This window comes from Solanum stenotomum, chromosome 4 (genome assembly GCF_019186545.1).
Source record: "Solanum stenotomum isolate F172 chromosome 4, ASM1918654v1, whole genome shotgun sequence".
In the NCBI taxonomy this organism is placed as follows: Eukaryota; Viridiplantae; Streptophyta; class Magnoliopsida; order Solanales; family Solanaceae; genus Solanum; species Solanum stenotomum.
In genome coordinates this window covers 50,131-69,137 of record NC_064285.1, presented here as the reverse complement: position 1 = coordinate 69,137, position 19,007 = coordinate 50,131, and the positions used below count along the sequence as shown (strand labels likewise).

At 33.1% G+C, this 19,007-nt stretch overlaps 3 protein-coding genes across 4 annotated transcripts; 1 reads left to right on the top strand and 2 right to left on the bottom strand.

Moving 5' to 3' along the window:
* Positions 1-1,110: 1,110 nt before the first annotated feature.
* On the bottom strand, positions 1,111-2,476 carry LOC125863267 (F-box/kelch-repeat protein At3g06240). The gene has a single exon (XM_049543450.1). The coding sequence runs from the start codon at positions 2,412-2,414 to the stop codon at positions 1,302-1,304; it is 1,113 nt and encodes a 370-aa protein (XP_049399407.1). The 5' UTR covers positions 2,415-2,476; the 3' UTR covers positions 1,111-1,301.
* Positions 2,477-2,999: 523 nt separating this feature from the next.
* LOC125862452 (probable histone-arginine methyltransferase 1.3) lies at positions 3,000-12,209 on the bottom strand. The gene is made up of 15 exons (XM_049542520.1): positions 11,864-12,209; positions 11,101-11,154; positions 9,957-10,059; positions 8,783-8,923; positions 8,492-8,595; positions 8,267-8,365; positions 8,007-8,076; positions 7,515-7,611; positions 6,806-6,860; positions 5,935-6,018; positions 4,979-5,056; positions 4,504-4,607; positions 4,247-4,419; positions 4,018-4,145; positions 3,000-3,281 (listed from the first exon to the last, which is right to left on the bottom strand). Exons 1-15 carry the CDS (start codon positions 12,056-12,058, stop codon positions 3,201-3,203), a joined length of 1,566 nt encoding a protein of 521 aa, XP_049398477.1. The 5' UTR covers positions 12,059-12,209; the 3' UTR covers positions 3,000-3,200.
* Positions 12,210-16,046: 3,837 nt separating this feature from the next.
* Positions 16,047-19,007, top strand: LOC125862080 (heat shock factor-binding protein-like). Of its 2 annotated transcripts, none has more exons than XM_049542067.1 (5): positions 16,047-16,201; positions 17,659-17,712; positions 18,109-18,132; positions 18,215-18,257; positions 18,685-19,007. In XM_049542067.1, the coding sequence occupies exons 1-5, from the start codon at positions 16,199-16,201 to the stop codon at positions 18,828-18,830; spliced, it is 270 nt and encodes an 89-aa protein (XP_049398024.1). In that variant the 5' UTR covers positions 16,047-16,198; the 3' UTR covers positions 18,831-19,007. The 2 variants fall into 2 exon arrangements, with proteins under 2 accessions (XP_049398024.1, XP_049398025.1); XM_049542068.1 differs by having other exon boundaries at positions 18,215-18,262; positions 18,690-19,007.

Below are 19,007 nucleotides of genomic sequence, written 5' to 3'. Positions count from 1 at the left end.
TTGAAGCAAATGATCATACAAAAACATATATATATATGTTCAATTTTCTACCTTTTTTTCTGATGGAGAAATAATATCTGTATTAAGTTTTTATATATAATCTGTGTCTGTAAAATGTGTCCAATTTATATAATTGAAAATAAAAAGATTAAACGGCTAAATTTTGAAATATTTTTTGGATGGACTAATATACCGTACAAATGATTATAAATTCATTTGTAATATATTTTAATTTTTTTATTCGGTGTTCGATAAAGTCTTGATTAAATTCTGAGTAAACACCGTATAAGTCCATAAAGGGATAAAATGCTTCTCATCAAGATATTTTTATATACAAACTTAAATCTAAGAGGTTTAGTTAAGAATAAAAAGAGTTTCGTGAAAAGAAATTAATATGGAATACATATAAGAAAGTAATACAAATGTTTTCTCCTCCTAATTTTGGTCTTTTACAAGTGAACATCAGATAGTTAAGATGTGTTTCAATAAACATTTGGTGATAGTTCAGATAAAAAATTTGTTCACCATTTTGGTATGAAGCTCAAAAAATCGAGATACATTAGGTATGTTTCTACCACTTCACCCTGTATAATAATATAAATATAATGATTAAAAATACTCCAAAGCAAAACATGCTATACATACATTATTCCCCTTGTGACAAATTTGGAGATGAATCTCCACAAATTTTCTCAAACATATGAAGAAAATATTAAATACTACTAATGTACAATATATGAAACATCTAGATTGATTAAAAACCACACCCAAACACAACTTTCNAACATGCTATACATACATTATTCCCCTTGTGACAAATTTGGAGATGAATCTCCACAAATTTTCTCAAACATATGAAGAAAATATTAAATACTACTAATGTACAATATATGAAACATCTAGATTGATTAAAAAACACTAACTTTCTTTCCTTGGAGCATTCAATGTCAACAAGTCACCAATTTTCTCAAACATATGAAGAAAATATTAAATACTACTAATGTACAATATATGAAACATCTAGATTGATTAAAAAACACAACTTTCTTTCCTTGGAGCATTCAATGTCAACAAGTCACCGATCCAACTAATTCAGATTTATATTGTTGAAAATCTATTATGGAGATCTTAGTGCTCCCTATCGAGAAAAACTCCATTGTGAAGACTCAAATCTGATACTTTTGATTAAGGTTGGAAGAACTTATACTATTCCACCGTAGTCTGCACCCTTTGTTGGTCCCCTCATTTCTTTGAAAAAAAGACCGTTGAAATGAGGAAGTACGAGAGTATAACAATAATAACTACGCCTCTGTTTCAAACAAGTTGGGATCGACGGGAGACACCAAACTCTCCACAAAAGTTCCAACACTATCAAACCTACCAAGAATTCCATCAACTTCCAAGTCCCTTGATATCTCTTCTTCCAAATTATAAACCATCAACTTCTCCCCATCCACATTCACCACAACTTCATCATCTCTTATAAAACACAAAGGTTTCAAAAAGTCATAAAAATCAATTCCATCAACACAAAACTTTGTCCAAGATTCCTCCACACCATACTCCTTCATCATCCAAACATCAATTCTATTACCATAACCCTCTAGATTATCAACAACCATACAAAGACACCCTTTAAGCACCACAAGTTTATTGAACACAAATTTATCTTTATCAAGACTCTTAGGAGCTGGAACTTCAACAAACTCCTCATCACTCAACACAAAAGCACCAATAACAGATACATAATCTGGCTTTTTACTAGCTAGCCAATGCAAAGCACCATTCACAAAAACACCAGAAGCAAGCTCAGGAACAGCATGATCATAAGGTGAACTCTTAATCCTCTTCCAAGATCCAACTTTTAATGAGTAAATATCCATAAACATGTCTAAAACATCAGGCTCATATTCATTATCATGGTCATAACGAGAAATCACAACAATCTTATAGTCATCATTAACATAATCATACCCAAATCCATACATACTAAAACTACCAACTGGATCAAGAGCAAAAGGGGAATTTGGGATTTTCTTGCAATCTAGGGTTATGGGGTTTATTACAACTATAGTGTCATCTTTATTCAAAATCAAGACCAACCCATTACAAGATCCACAAACATCAACAAATTGGTCACTTGGGGTTTGCTGAAAATTGATGGAATTTGAAAAAACACCAATGTTTTTGAAGGTTATAGTGTGAAAAGAGTGGGAATTTGATAAAAGAATGAGTTTTTCAGGCTCTTGAAAGTGGATTCTTGTGAAGTGAGATTTGAGGAATTGTTTATTAGAGAGAATTGAATTTAATGGATTTGATACACACCTTAATTGGCCTATGGATTTTGCAGGTAATCTGCAGAAGATGTTGATTAAGAGTTCTTGAGGGAGATAACCTCCATTGAAAATGGACATTTTTTTTTATGGAAGGATTGAGTGAGAAATGGTTGACTTGATTTTGGCTTCACTCTCCACTTGTTGGCATTCACTTATATAAAAATAGTTTTTGTTTTTCTATTGTACTAATTTAGATTCATGCCGCGTAATACTCAATAACTTTTCTACCCTCAGAACGACTTTAAGGATTTGGTACATTGAAAGGGACAACTTAAAGCTTTTCATAAACTAAACGTTTTGATAATATATACATACGAGGATTTTCATTTTTGTAAGAAGTTGAACTTATATCTAAAATTGGAAATTCGAAATTCGAAATAACCAGATTAATTAATTTGAACAGAACTTTAAAGGCACAAATATTTTCTTGAATATGAAAATAATCTTGATATTTGGCTTACAGCCTATGTTGCTTGAATCCTCCAAAAAATGTCAAAATGCCACTGCACTCATATCAGATCCTCCAAAAACGCATTACTTTTTAAAGATCCGATCGACAGTTTGGTTTGACGTTTTTGGAGAATCCGAGTAATATAGCTAACAATGCGAAACCCGAACAAAGGTCATGTGAAAGTGGAAAACTGAACCAGTTGAACTGGTGAGTAATATAAACTACTGCACAGCTCAAATAGCCACCGCTAATATCATTATCAGAGTTTAATTTGGAAGCATTCAACACTGGAGTCTGCAACTGTTAATGGAAAAAGATGTACTTGATGGAAATTGGACTAACATAAACATGCATGCACATCACATATGCAAAAACGCGTCGTCGATGCACATCTTTGGAGTTGGATTTTAATATCAGAGAGAATGTAGCTCATTCGGGGAGGGTGGTTGCATTAGGATTGATCCGTCCTCATCTCGAGATGGAAATTGCATGTCCTGTTCAAGATAGAAAAAGGTAAACTTGAGCTCTCACTAACAGCAATAAGGGTAACAAAGAAACCTTGCTTATAAGCGAAAAGCAAAAAAAAAAAAATGAAGCTCTAAGGTCGCAAAGCACAAATAAAGTGTTGGCTCAAGTGAGAAAAGGCACAACTGGAGTGAAATATCAATTGTTTCAAGTGTCGCCTCTTCATGAAACGCTCATTCGCAAGGAAAACTGTCTTAGAGCCTCTATACCGATATTGAAGCGCAGATTAAGTGAGGTGAAGCGCTCAATGTGTTTTGAGCCTTGCTTCAGGTTTAAATGCGCTTTAAGCACGCCTTTGACAACACTGCTTATAAGCCAACCTACGAATACTGGGTATTTATGGGGGCTCTTGATTCACAATTTAAGCTTTTAGAGAAGATAGTTACAAACTTCAATATGCTATTAGAACATGCAGAGTTCCGGAATTCAAATCTCCAGCCACCCATTGGCAAGAAGAATCATCATGTACTTTGTCAAGGAAAAAAGTTGGGATCGCACATGATGGGGCATTGCAGACTAAGTAAATAAAGCGGCTGCTCGTTCACCGCATAGCTATTTTTAGGTTCAAAAGAATTTAGTAAGAATCTCTACACCTCAAATAATTTCAAATCATCACTAAAAGCTTATGTGCACCTAGAAAACTTAGTGGGAGGGGGGAAGAAGGGGGTGAGACAGTGAAAATTGTGATTATGAAATCTGCAGTACCGATTGTAATAGCTGACTAGGATTTTGATCCTGTGCTGCTGAATATGCCTGAGGCTGGGACATCCGGTAATATGGCTCCTTCAGATCAAGTTTAACAGATGATGTTTGGAGCATATCTCCAACAAGAGCTATACAAATTAATGACATGTTAGATTCATGAAGAAATATCAGCAATCTTGACTTGAGAGGCACGATGGACATGTCACGAATAACCATAATAAAGAGCTACCTGACAATGTTAGGTAAATGGTATAACTTTGTGCCTTGTGGGCAACTAGGTGAAGCCGACCAGTTATCTCCTGTCCTGGCATGACATAAAGTGGTTGTGGTAAGACACACCGAAGTTGATACCAGTGAGTTGTTGGTGCACCCGGAGCAGTGGTCAGCCACCTTTGCACAGTGCTGCAGAAAGGGGGAAACAATTTAGCAACAAAGGCAAAAAGACCAAGTACCAGAACCAAAGGGATGAAGATAGCAAAAGTTCACCTTCCATTAAAAAGTACATCAAACCAGCAAGCCAGCCCATGAATTCTAGTGCTAACAGTAGAGAGAAATCTCAATGGGACGTCAATTTCATATAGATCTTCTTCCTGTAATATAGATGTGGGAAATATCATTTCATAGAGACGTTATGTTACAACAACTTTTGTGTAGAGTTTAATGCCCACAACTTGTGTTAGACGTTCAACAAATCTGATAACCCACAATCAAGAGTAATTTCACTTCAGCTAAATCTTCCCTTAATTAACACCTCAAACAAAAAATTTGTTCATTTCCTTTACATTTTAACCAAGTGATCCCCGAGTCAGTGAAGTGTGATTTTTGTCAAACATCATCACCCTTTAGATAGTGCTTTTCCTGTATTAGAAGGAAGGGGTGAAAAGGAATAGAAAGCCTTCTAAGAATAAGGAATGCAACTACTTCATTTTCACGTCATACAGAATAAATGGTTGATTGATACCTTTACTGAACTGAAGTTTATCACATGGGACACTGCAGGAGCTACCAATAATCTAGAATCAAAAGCATCAACAACTGGCTGCAAAGGACAAAAATATCCAAAGAGAATGGAAAAAGAGTACGAGTCAGAAGCATGCATACCTCAACCGAAACTTTTATCTAATATTTTCAAGCTTTGACTAAAAATCACAAAAAATACACAATCTTTGGCTAACAAGTACGTCTATTACAATTCTTTTTTTTGATGACATCTATTACAATTCTTTTTCCAGAATAAAGTACATCTATTGCATCTTGGAGATCAAATTATTACATTATATGTAACTAGTTTATTGCATTTGAATAACCAATTAATTTGTTCACCATTTCAGTATCTTGAATAGAACAAAATAAGTAGACCTCCTACCATATCTTCACATTGAACCAAGATAATACCCCTCAACGTTTTTTTCTTAAGTCTTATGTGGCATATTTATTTGTTAGAAACATCTTAAACATTAAGTTAGATTTGGTAGCACTAATCTCTTACCAGGGTAGTAACCTAGCATAAATAATCAGAAAAGTCCACTATCGAATAGTTTAAACTTCTTCATGATACATTTTATGGATATTTTCCTTTCAACCCTCAAAACATCTACAGTTTCTCTCCTTCCTAACTGACCAGCAGACACATGTAGAGTGGGTATTCTAAAAAGACGGAAGTCAAACAAAAGCAACACTACTGAGACACAGCCTTATATTCTGAAGATTCCATAGTACAATTGGATATTTTAGCATAGACTGCATATTTAGAAGTACAAGTAACTAGTAAATAAGAGAACTCCACACAGCAGGAAATGGAACATTCAAGAAAGCTCTAAAAGTGCTGTTCAAGTCAAAGTGAAGTATTCAGGGATAAGACAAGTATGGTCACTAAAGCCAGTCCAAGCAAGAGTTCCTAATATATAGGATATTAACCTGAGAAAAGTATCCTTGGTAAGCAGATCCGTGCAATGGTGTCAAATCAACCCCAAAGTAGTTTTGCTGCTGCCAAAAGGTAGCCTGGACCGCAAGGAATAAAAATAGTATTTACATATTGACTCGCAATCGAAAAAAAATAATGTAAACAATAGTCAGTAAATCATATCAGCAAAAAGGAAGACATAAAGTGTATAAAAGCAAAAGAAAGCCAAAGTCCAAACTATCAGACATTTGTAGAAGTTACTGGTAAATGCCTAATGGTAAATGGATACTGATTTTGGACAATGAGATCTTTGTCAATAAGCTTCGCCTGAATAATTGATTCTTGTTAAAAAGAAAACATGAAGATCTAATAGACATCCATGGTGACTGTGAAGCTTGAATACCAAAAGTTCTATTCGTCACACTGATTTTAGATGGCATTCAATTTGTTTCTCTTGTTCTCCTACTATCTACCCAGCCACGGAAGTCCATAACATATTCCATTAGCAATTGAGGTCTTATTCATTTAAGAGCAAAAGATGAACAAAATATCAGTGCTTTTCATGGGCAAAATGCAAAAAGAACTGTTACAGGAGTTCTACATTGCATTGAAGAAAATTTTCAGATTCTTCACAGGAAACACCACAAATACAAACGAATACTATCCACCACAGCAACTACTACTATGCCTCAACAAACATTTTAAACCATTTGAAACCCTTAATATGGCAGAAACATAGTACCCATCAACCTTCATTCCCTAAAGAGAAGGAACCATGGTTTTCTTTCTCTCGGTTGGAAGGGGTGCCAGAGAAGAAATGAAAAATTTTTAGAACAGAACAAACTCCAAGATCAAGAAGAAAAGGTAATATGATCCACTGTGTACCTTATTTGCTATTTCCATATACAAATATTCATCACTAAATGGTGCCATGTGTATTCTACAAGAGTAAAAGGAAACGTAAGCAAAAAATAATAAGAATGTCATATCCAAGACGAAACAGATGAAGGAAAATAATAGAAAGGTTGTATGGTAGTTTATGTAATGCATGCTCAAGACACTTGATGGAATTAATGCAGAAATATGTAAATGCAACCAATAAAGAAGGGTAGGAAATATAATTTAGATTCAGCCCAAATACTATTGAGTAATCAGGCAAACATGTGCAAGAGGGGGAAAAATCAAAGAAAAAAGGGGAATTAGGTATACTTTTTTTTGATAATAAGGGGAATTAGGTATACTAACATTCTCCAACCTCCTAAGCTAATCCATCTAAGGAACAACCAACACTACTTTGTCAAGATGAAGCAGAAAACCATTACCAATGTAACTCACAATTATATTTAACAATAGTATTAATTTCATGTTTTATTCTAAAATTAACAGCACACCCAATATGACAGAAGATAAGATAGTAAGATGAAAAAATTAATGAAGAATATCAGCTTCATATTTTTGGCATGACAGAGACATTTGAAGGGATAAAAACAAGGAAATGACTGAGAAACAAAACCTTATAAGAAAATTGCAGACATCACCATCGATTTGACACGGCAAGATTCCTGAATGTGCTTGAGTTAAAAAATAAAATTACCTTCCAACGCCAGGAAACATTTTTCCATTTTGAACAAGAAACCGGTCTCTTGCAATTACATAAGACTCCAACATTCTTTCATTAACTAAAAGTGTACCTGTAAGGTATAGGCACTGTATTACTCACTCAGCAGGTTTAAGCATGCCTTTTTTGAACATTCTATTCATGGAATTCTGGTTATTCTCGATTAACACATTCTACCCTATTTTGGAAGATTGCAAACTTATTTTCTGCTTGAAACTAAAAAGACAGCTCAACAAAAAGTTGTTACTGTATTCTTGATCTTTCATATATTTTCTATTTTTGTAGTATAGGTTCTTGAAACATACTCTAACAGCAAGCTTATCTTATAAGCTTCCCAAATAATTAACAGTGATATAACCTAAAGTTCTAACAAAATTGCAGTATGACCAAAGTATACAGAATGCTCCATCTCAGAAGTTAACATGATCTATCAAATGAATTAAAATAAGGCTAACTAGACAAGCTTACCCATTGGCTCAGAGATCAAAATATCAGCTTTCTCAGGTAACTCTACATCTTCGACCTTTCCTTTGATTACCTAAACATCCATACATGAAACATTAACAAAAAAAAAAACATAAGAAGCACTGCCAAGATATTATATGAATATGTTGGATAGCATTGAAAAAGAGACCGAAAAAGGCCAAAGAACAATCAATCAATCAATCAATCAACACCTCAATCATGTACTAAATGGGGTCAGCCTAAAAAAGTAAAAGAACACTTACTGTAATTCTGTCATTCAGTGATGGATTTCCAGCAATAAGTTGTCTTGCATAGTCGGCCATTTCAGAAGCCTCTATGGCATAAACATGCTTTGCACCAGCCTATGAGGTTTTTTTTGGATGTGAAGAGAGGTAGGAAAAAGAAAAGATATATAGTAAATATTAGAATAACTGACTGTGCCAAGGTTGATATCATTCATCAAAAATGCATTGATACAAACAGATCACCTGAGCTGCAAATAATGACAAAATGCCACTACCAGCACCAACATCAACCACTACGCGACCAAGAAAATCAGCACGGTTCTCAATTACAGCGGAATAATAGGTTCCTGCAAGTTTTCATATTTGTCAAGTCAAACCCTCCATAATGGGATTCAGCCATTTGATCCTTCAGAAATGCAAAAAGGAGGAGTTCCATAACATTCTAGGAGCAATAAAAGAGAGCACATCATCTCATGACACACTATGAACCTCTATAAGGAAATTCTCAAGTCATGATATCGAAGTTCAGAATACCTGTCCTTACAAAATCCTGCAACATATTCTGCTGATGCAATAGCTGTCCATAGTAGTGAAAGTACATTTTGGCAGAAGATGCCTCAATTTTGTCATCAAATTTGCTTTTCAAAGTTGATACTGCTCCATTGTTCAAAGGTTCTGACAGAAAGACAAAAACAAGTTACATTTATAGAAAGCATTATTTATTCTTATATAAAAAAATTTCATTAGTTACATCACAGATTTCTATTCACAGGTGTAACTACAATAAGGTAATAAGCTTCACTGAGTAGAGCATTTAGACAGCATGCCCTTAAATGAAATTGATCTTAAGTAATAGATTCATCAAAAACGGGGAAGTTATGCATAGTGAAACATTTCTAAGTTTTTGACAGGAACCAAAAAACAGGAACCACATCACTTTCTTGTTTCTTTCTTATTTGCAGTAAGAGCAATTCCCTTTATATTTACACGAGCTAAAGAAAGAAAATCATTAATTATATACTAAACGAAGAACATATATGGAGAATCTCAGCTACACTATTTAACCTTCGACTTTGTATACCTAGTTTAAGCTAGATACAGTCAATACCTTATTTTTTTCTTTTTTGATATGACAACATAGTCCAATATCCAAAACCAGCCTTTTCTTATAACAAAGTCAAATATCTAAAATGAATTGTCCAAATTCTAATTTTTGTGGGGAATAAAAACAAGTGCTTTAGAAAAACATAAAAAAATGGATCAGTACTCCAACGCAACCAATAGTAGAAGCTTGATGACAATAACTAACCAAATGTTAATAACAGTCGGCCAACTATAAAGTTCCTAATACCGCAGGATATAGCTTAGTAAGACATTAGTATTTATCAGTATCGGAAAAAGATTAACAAGCAAAGGATGAGCCATAAACAAAGTTCAGTAAAAGTAAATATTCTTTCCACAACACTTCAAACACTCACAATTTGGATCTAAGTAAAAAATGACACGAAGAGAATGCTATCAAATAACTGTTATTTTACCACACAAAATCATGAGATTAGCATATCAGTAACCACAATATCTACACAACTGCAAAGAATCAACATGCCATTTGAACAAACAAGAGGGTTATTGGAGAGGGAATGTGGCTACTCCACAAGGTTGCATGGGAACTTGGTACAAAGCATTCCAGACATACACCAAAACAGACCTTGAACAACCACTTCCTTCTTCCATTGCTCAAATGCACAATGGAAGGCCCTACTTTCCTCCTCGTTTCTAAATTGAATGGAGATTCCTCTTGAATGTGATTTCTGGTTCAAAAGACCAAAGTTAATGCATAACATTAATATTACAACATCAAATTCCACAAGCATAATAGTGATTTACATAAAATGAGTACCTTCAACTTTTCTTCCAGGACAAGATAAATGATGTCTATAACAATTGACAAACACACATATTTTTGCATGCAAGCAATTGTCTAATCCTAAAGCAACACGTTGCTATTATTATTACATTGAACACAAATTTGCAGAATTACATGTTTTCAGCATTACGCAAAGTAGTGCTTGGTCATCTACGTACAAATATATGTGTATGAAAGTCATGCAGGCAGCATATTCTGATGCATAATCTTTTGATAGTACTGCAATTATGAGAGGTTGTCGTCAGGGCAATAAACAGAAAAGTAGATTAGATTTTATTGTTTCTCGCTAATAAAAAATAAATGAAGTCGATTTTTGGACTATGTTCCTCAGTTTAACAGAGACAAAATGGTCAATGCCAGAGCACACAGCATACTTGTTAAGTTGCTGGATTAGGAGAGGGGGAAGCAAGACACAGAAGAAGTGGTGGAGAATAATCCCACACTGTATCTGGTGGACTATCTGGCGGGAGAGGAATGGAAAAAACTTTGAAGATAGATTCAACAACATTCAGAAAATCAAAGGGAGCTGCATTGCAACTTTCTACTTTTGGTGTAAAGAACATTGTATATAAAATGCTGAACAATTAATAGATCTTTTAGGATTACTGTAATTAGTCTCTTGTTTTAGCTTGTTACTACCTTTTTGGAGGTCTCCAGCATACCTTAATGCTGAGGAATACAACATTACCAGTTTCCAAAAAAAAAAAAAATGAAGTCGAAGCATTCCAAATGATGTGTTGATTCCGCTATTGGTATAACATTCACTAGAATAATCAGCATAAACAAAAGGTAACACAACCATCTCTAGAAATCCTTACAGGAGTTAACAGGATACTAAATTTATTTGCAGGTAGAAAACAATAAATAAGTCCAACATTATCACATTGTAATACTACCTTATGCACTCTAAACAACTAAACCATACCTCTTTATTGGCTTCAGATACGCATAAGGATTCAGCAGGGCCTAGCTTGAATAACTGGAAAAAGGAAAGGAGAATCAAGGCTAAGATAATACCCCTCAAATACATAACTTAAATTCCTAATGAGCATCAGTTTAAAATATCATTTTTTTCAGTTTTATTCTTCATTTTCTGCACTTCTTTTACTAAAATACACTGGTCATTCTGTTTGGTTACTAGAAAACGTGAGAGGAAATGCACAAAACGTGAAACCCCAGAAAAATATAAACAAATTCATAAGACTATTCACGCATGTGTTGGATCCTCCAAAATGGAACTACTTTTGAAAGATTCAACACCCACCCGTCAACATCTTTGAAGAGTCCGTGGAACATGGCTTGAAACAGCATGCAACCTTTAAGTTAGTAAGAAAATGTGAGAACCAAAACACCACCATTAGTATCACTCCATCCTTTCCCCTAAAAAGGACAACCTGGTGCACTAAAGTTCACGCTACATGCTGAATCCGGGAAAGGATCATACCACGAGAGTCTATTGTACACAACCTTACCATGCATTTCTGCAAGAGGCTTTTTCCACAACTTAATCCTTTCCACTCATACCAAATATGGCTTTTTTTAGCTTTAAAAATTTGATCTCTGTACTATTTTTATGCATTTTCAACATAAACAGTACATTTCTAACAAAAAAAATTGCAATCCTTTATACTACTTTTTAACAATTAAAATTGCATTCTACTCTATTTACAAAATTCATAAAAACTAACCTGAGAAATCTTAACATTGAACACAACGGCATCACTCAACTCTGCACCCTGACCAAATCGGAGCTCCGGCGAACCGGAATCTAAGCTTAACCGAGCAAAAACCGGTTCAGTTTTGGAAAACAACGAAGATGAAGAACTTGTAAGCTCCGATACAGATGAAACCAAAAATTGCTTCTGCTTTTGATTTTCCTCCATTAAAATCAACTCTCAAAACTAAAAATTAACAGAAATTAGGGTTTGTCGTCTGAATCGAAGTGTTAAAGGAGAGTGACGTTAGGGTTTTGAGTAGAGAGTGAAGGTGTAAAAATGGCGCCGCCGCAATTAATTTTTTTATTTAATTTTATTGTTGTTATGTTTTTATATTTGTTTATAGGAATATACTAAGAAATATAGAAATAGAAAAAATATTAATGTTCTTGGCAAGGAGAATCTACTAGTTTACCTTATTAGTTATATTTCAATATATTGTTCGAATAGATTGTATTGTAAAAAAAAAGAGATAGATTTACTATAAAATGATAGACTAAGAAATAAAATATGATTATTAAATAATAAGTGGAAATAAAATAATAAGAAAATATTAAAGGGAAAACTACTTAATTAGACATACATCCTTATCATATATACTAATTTTACCTCTACTTCCAAACAATTACATCTATTACCACTTTTAATATTTTATACCATATATTTTAAAAGATACAATTAGATAGAGTCACATCCCTTAAATCTAGAAGTGATTAATTATCTTTATAATTAAACACCACAATTAATGATCAAATAACAATCAATATCCTTATCTCTCATCAATTGTCCCCTTCTACCAATCTCCATCGATGTTTTCTCCAGAAATCTGAATGGATACATAAGGTAATGATTATCATTAAAGATCACAACATTCTGGTGCAATGCAATGAGCGAGTATTGATCCCACTTATAATGAACAGGAGGTTCAAGTGCATGACAATTTTTGTGTATCCTTCACTTTTAAGATGACAAATAAGGTAACTTTTGTTTTGATCACGATGCTAACCGCTGAATCAAAATTGAGGGGATTGGAATTACATCCTTCTTCAAGAAAAGTATAGGGATGTATAGAAACACGCTAAATCAAGGGGAGAAATTCGTGAATACAACAATAATAAATATGTGAAAAAGGTTAAGATATCTACATCTCATTTAAGGTCAGTATAGCAATATGTACAACATCATCAAGTTTCAATTCCTCAGTGTATCTAGGAGAAGAGCGCAATGAGGAATGAAAGATTTCATGCTAGTTTGGTGAAGTTTTTGTCGGAGATGACGATTTCATGATGGCGAGGAAACTTGCAATGGAGGTGGTGTTGGCCTCTGCAGAAGAGGAAGAGATACAAAGGATATTAGATGTGCATGTATCTAGTTAAGAGTTAATGTATCTGAGTTAGATTATCAGTATCTATGAGAAAAAAATCAGATGCTAAAAAAAGGAAGAAATTTGATTTTTTTACTTTTTTTTATTAATGATACAACAAATACTCTACAATTATGATTTGTTCCTAAATTTATGTGTTTAAGTTACATCCATATTTAGATACACATAATTAGATGTATATGCTTACTATGTATCTGAGATACATGTTTATTGGATATAACATATGGAATTGATACTTGATATATCACAATATACATATAAAAGATACATGAAATAAATATTAGATCATATAAATAGACACATGAAATTAATACCAGATACATATAAAAAGTACATGAAATTAATACTAAATACTTCTATGATACATATGAATGCACTTGTATGATACTCATGTATCTAAGTGTTTAGTTTGTTGGATACATTATATATTGATAATAAACACATCAAATTAATGAATTTATTATTCCAAGAGTAATAAAATTAAATTAATCAAATTACATGACCAAGATATACATGTTTTTGTCTTTTATTAATAATATTAATGAATTTATCATTTCAAAGAATAATTAAATTAAATTAATTAAACATAGATACACTCCTTGATTTTTGCCTTATATTAAGAGATTTGATTAATTTAAATTTCTATAATTAATTGTCCATATATTCTGAAAATCCTCAACTATTCCTCTAATTAAGGAAATTAGTTACAACCAATTAATTTAAACAAATAAAATATGTATCTTTATTTTAAATTTAACAAATACATGTATCTCGCAGATTCAGATTCATGTATCCTAAGTACGAAATATGGTAGATGAAGTAATATTTGAAACTATTGGGAATATTAATAATTAGAGCCTAAACTAGTGGGATTTATGTAGTTTGCCCAATATTAAAATAATAATTTGGTTACATCAAATGAGTGGTTACACAAAATAAAACTTTTCATTGCTACTTAAAGATAGATTTAAACAATCTAATTAATAAAATTTATGTAACAATCAAAACAAACATTATGTTTAAACTAACAGTACAATACAATTTGATTTTAGATTTGGGGGGTTATAAATTACTATAAAAAGTTATAGATATTAAATATTTATATATAAAAATATTTTACTTAATATCATTCATGTTATCTTTTTAGCAAACAACACAAAAACCGTTAATATAAGTAGTAAATACTTGTATCCATAATTTTAATACTAATTAAGAACCTTGAAGGTGTTGTCTATAAATACAATATATTTGCCTCTGGATATATTTTATCTAGCAAATGTATGTCGCTTGTTTTCTTTCTTGTTCGTTTCTCTCTCTCATTCCTCTATTTATCTATATGTGTGTGTTTACACTAATGTATTTTGTGTATTCAAATATGTATTGATGCATCTAGTATATTTATGTATATCTATAAATACATTGTATTTGCCTGTAGAATGTATTGTGTCTGTCTCCTCTCTCGCTCGCTTCTATCTCTCTCACCCTCTAGTTCTTTGTAATTGTGTTACATACTTTCATGTATTTGTGTATTCAATATCAGAATATACATTGATGCATATAATATATCTATGTATATCAATTTTTATCTAATGTATCTAACATTAATTTCATATATTCATTATAAGAAATTAGTGTATTTGATATCAAATATGCATTAATGTATCTAGTATATCTGTGTCTATCAATTTCATCCAAGGTATATAATATTAGTTTCATGTATCCATTATAAGAAATGCATTGATACTGAGGGTGTAAAAAATGAGCCCAACTATAGGTAACCCGTCCAGAATTTTAAGGGTTGGACTCAAGATAACTTTTGAATTGGGTTCAATCTCAACTTATTCAAGCTTTAAACCATTTCAAAAGAACGGAAACTTTCGCATATAGTCAATAAAAAATAACTTAATTACGCTCCATATCTATAGCTTGTTAATTATGATTCGTAGCTACATTTTATAGGGAGGAGAGTGGCGAGTGAGATTAGGAGAGGGGGGGAGAGATGCGAGCGAGAAAGGGTAGAGAGTGGGAGAGAGGTGAATTGTATATGTATATCGGGTAGATAATTGTATATATGTAACTGGTATACATATGTATTTGTATATATGGTGTGCGAGATTGTGAGATGGAGGAGAGAGGCGAGCATGAAAGAGCAATAATTTGTATAATTCGCATCTCGTTTGTATAATTCGCGGGTACGTTTGTATAATTCACGTGTTTTTGTATAATTGAGTAATATAAAGTTTGAAATTATACAAATATGATAAAACTCAAATACATTGATACTAAGGGTGTATAAAATATATAGTATAATATAATTGAACGTATGAATTACTATATATTTTATATCTTTTAGGATTTATCTATCCATTTGTAACTTCTTTTAAAAAAAATTCTTGAGTTGAAATTGAAATTGTAGTTATAAAATTTAAATAACAATATATTAAAATTATTAAGATTAAGCGGGTCAAATTGGGCGGATCAGAACCCAACCTTCTTATAAGCCCATTTGAGCTCAAAGTAAACTTGGGCGAGTCATGACCCAACCCAACCCAATTTCTATTTCAACCCGTTTTAATATCTCTACTTTCAACCCAACCCGCCAATTGAACACCACTAATTGATACATCCATTATATAATTACATAAAATATATAGGTAGAAATTATTTTATGCTTGAAAAGTTTATTCAAAGATGTGAAACAAAATTTTACTCTTATTTATTTGCAAGTAAATGAGATTTTCTCCAATAATACTAGCCGGGTCGGGTCAACAGTAACCCGCTTGATCATTTCAAAATTCAAATTATCAATCCTTTTTAGTTTTCGACCTCCCAATTCTCACCATTTTTAGGGCTTCCAATTTCCTCTCTGCTAAAAAGCGAATTACAGCAAATCGCTCTCTCTATCATCAGAATTCTGAACAAAAATGGTAAATTCATTTCTCTATCAATTCTAATTTTCAGTTTTTTCTATGTGCACAGTCCACATTAACTGAATAAATCCAAAAAAAAAAACGTATTTTTTTTTGGTATTTTTCCGTTCAGATTTAGGGTTTATATGGACTCCGATTTTAATTTGCGTTGTGATCTATTCTCTGCTTCTTGTTTGTTGTTAAAAAGGCAAGAAATCTATTGCATATAATAGGACTGAATAATAAATAAATATTCCTGGTGTTGCTGCATTTGTTTCGGTGTGATTTGTTTTAATCATGCAGAAATATTAGTAAATTATGAAAATTAACAATTTTGTTTGAGCTGAGGGTGTATCGAAACAACCTCTCTGTGCATAGACAACCTCCCGAGATGCCATATGTGGGATTACACTGGCTTTGTTGTTATGAAAATTAACAATTTTCAAGCTGTAAAATTCCATTTTGCTTATTAGAAGTTGAAGTGAATTTTGGTTATTGAGTTGAGTGAGCAGCATTAAACTAACATGAAAAGCTAAAATTAGAGCTCCCAAAGTGGGAGATGGCTACAGGAATTACCTATATCCATATTGTTCTACTTGCAGTCATTGCAATGCTCTTTTAAGACAAATTAGAGCTTTGAGGTGGTCTATGTTTTGTTTCATTTAGCTAAAGGTGGACTGGAATTAAAGCAAGTTTGTGGTTATTGAGTTGAGTAAGCATGTTAAAATAACAAGAAAAATATACAATTAGATCTCCCAATGACGACTAAGCTTAATCACAACTAACTGGTATTGCCTACTTATTGTATCTAGTCGCTCTCTTAGTCATTGGATAGTATGGTTGTGAATGTAGTAGGATTTATAATGTGCTGCTGACGTTGCTTTATTAATACAAATGAAAGATTATACCACTTCTGCAATGTCTGAATTAAGAGTATATATGTATGTTCGATTTGTAAGAAGGTGTACCGGGGTGCATTCTGCATCATCTAGTTCCTTATGAAGTCGGAAGTATGATATTGCGTTCATTTTTGGAACTTGCATATGTTTCTGCTTTGTTGTCACGTCTTTCTGTTCCAAGGCTACTTTGTACTTCCTTGTCGGGTATCTTTGTTTAGCATTTATTTGCTTGATGGTACGATTTCAATTAAATCCCATGCTTTGAATACTTGGAAAAGGATTACCATAGCAAACTCCTTGAGCCACTTTGTTTTGACTTCCATTCAATTGCCTTGAAGAGTTAAACTTAGTGACAATGCAAGTCGAGATAAATATGTTCAATGCTGATTAAGGCATTGAACATCTTAATGAAAGTAGTTCATGTGGAGATACAGGTCTGGTCATTTGATTAATTTATCCAGACCCTTCTCCTTTAGCTTTCGATCTGTAGTTTGTTTTTTTCAGATGTGTGTTCATCTGTTGCTGAGCTGCTTTAGTGTCACTCTTCTAAACCTAACTATCACAATTTTCTGGCAGGATGGGCATGACGGTGATAATACAAAACAGAGCACTGCTGATATGACTGTGTTTGTAAGTTTTCTGGCAAAGACAACTCTAATTTCTTTAATTGATGTTAAGCAGACTAATCTCACTCTCTTGCACTCGTTAACAATCTTTAAAGTTTCTAGTCATCTCAATCTGTCACCACTGAATTATTGAAGCACAATTACTTGGAAAGTTGGAATCAATACTTCTTTTTTTTTCCCAATAGAATATTACTCTATTTTGTGATCTTTCATAAACAGATATAATTATGACACGCAACATGGCCCTGTAAAGAACTAGCTCTATTCATAAATATGGTTTTACCGTGATGCTAATTCCACAACATTTGGTTCAATTTTCATGCACTTGACATATCATACATTTGGTGTCGCTATCCCTTTTTTGGTCTCTAATTCTTACTGTTCTTTCCTTCTCTTCCAGGTCCAGAATCTTCTACAGCAAATGGTGAGTCCAGTCACTTTGCAACCCCTTGGATTCTTCACATGTATCAATTATAATTTTCTAACTGATAATTTTCTCTTTGCAGCAAACCAGATTCCAGACAATGTCTGAATCAATCATCTCAAAAAATATCCTTTTTTAATTCGATGTTCCCTATCTGATCCATAGTTGCTAATATCAGTGTCATCTAAAATGCATCTAGTTATATGTGGCATTTCGTACAACTCTGAATCTACGAATGTGTTAACCACCTTCTTGGCTCTGAGGCTGTTGAGTGGTTCATTGTTTCCAGCTTTGCTGTCTTTCAACTATTTAGGTTTGTATACTTTCTGCTGATCCTTCAACATGAATCTAACCTTCTTTTCAGGGTCGGTTTATCAGTGGGTAGGTTTGCTGTTTTCTTATATCTCTTGTTGCCAGTCCTCTCGCACGTTGGTGAGATTTCTTATATTGGAGGGGTTTCATATCAAACTGTTCCGACTATATCTTTATATTAATCTCTTTTATGACATCAAAGCGTGAACAAAATATGTTTAGTCCTTGACTAAGCTGCACTTGACGAGATGGGAAACCGGATTGATGAACTTGAACAGAGCATCAACGATTTGAGAGGTGAAATGGGTCAAGATGGTGCTCCATCGCCTTCAGCATCTTTGAAACCAAAAGAGGATGCGAAGCCAACAGATGATTCTAGTGCATAAGCAAGCAATGATACTCCAAGTTGGCCACGTTTGTTACAATTGTTTTGATTTGAAAGTCTTGTCCCATTTTGTCCATTATGACATTTGGTTGTAATATGATACATAAACTGTGTACATGGATTCTTGGGTTGAAATATTTTGACCTATGCTTTTGGTCATTGTTGAGGTTATTAAAAT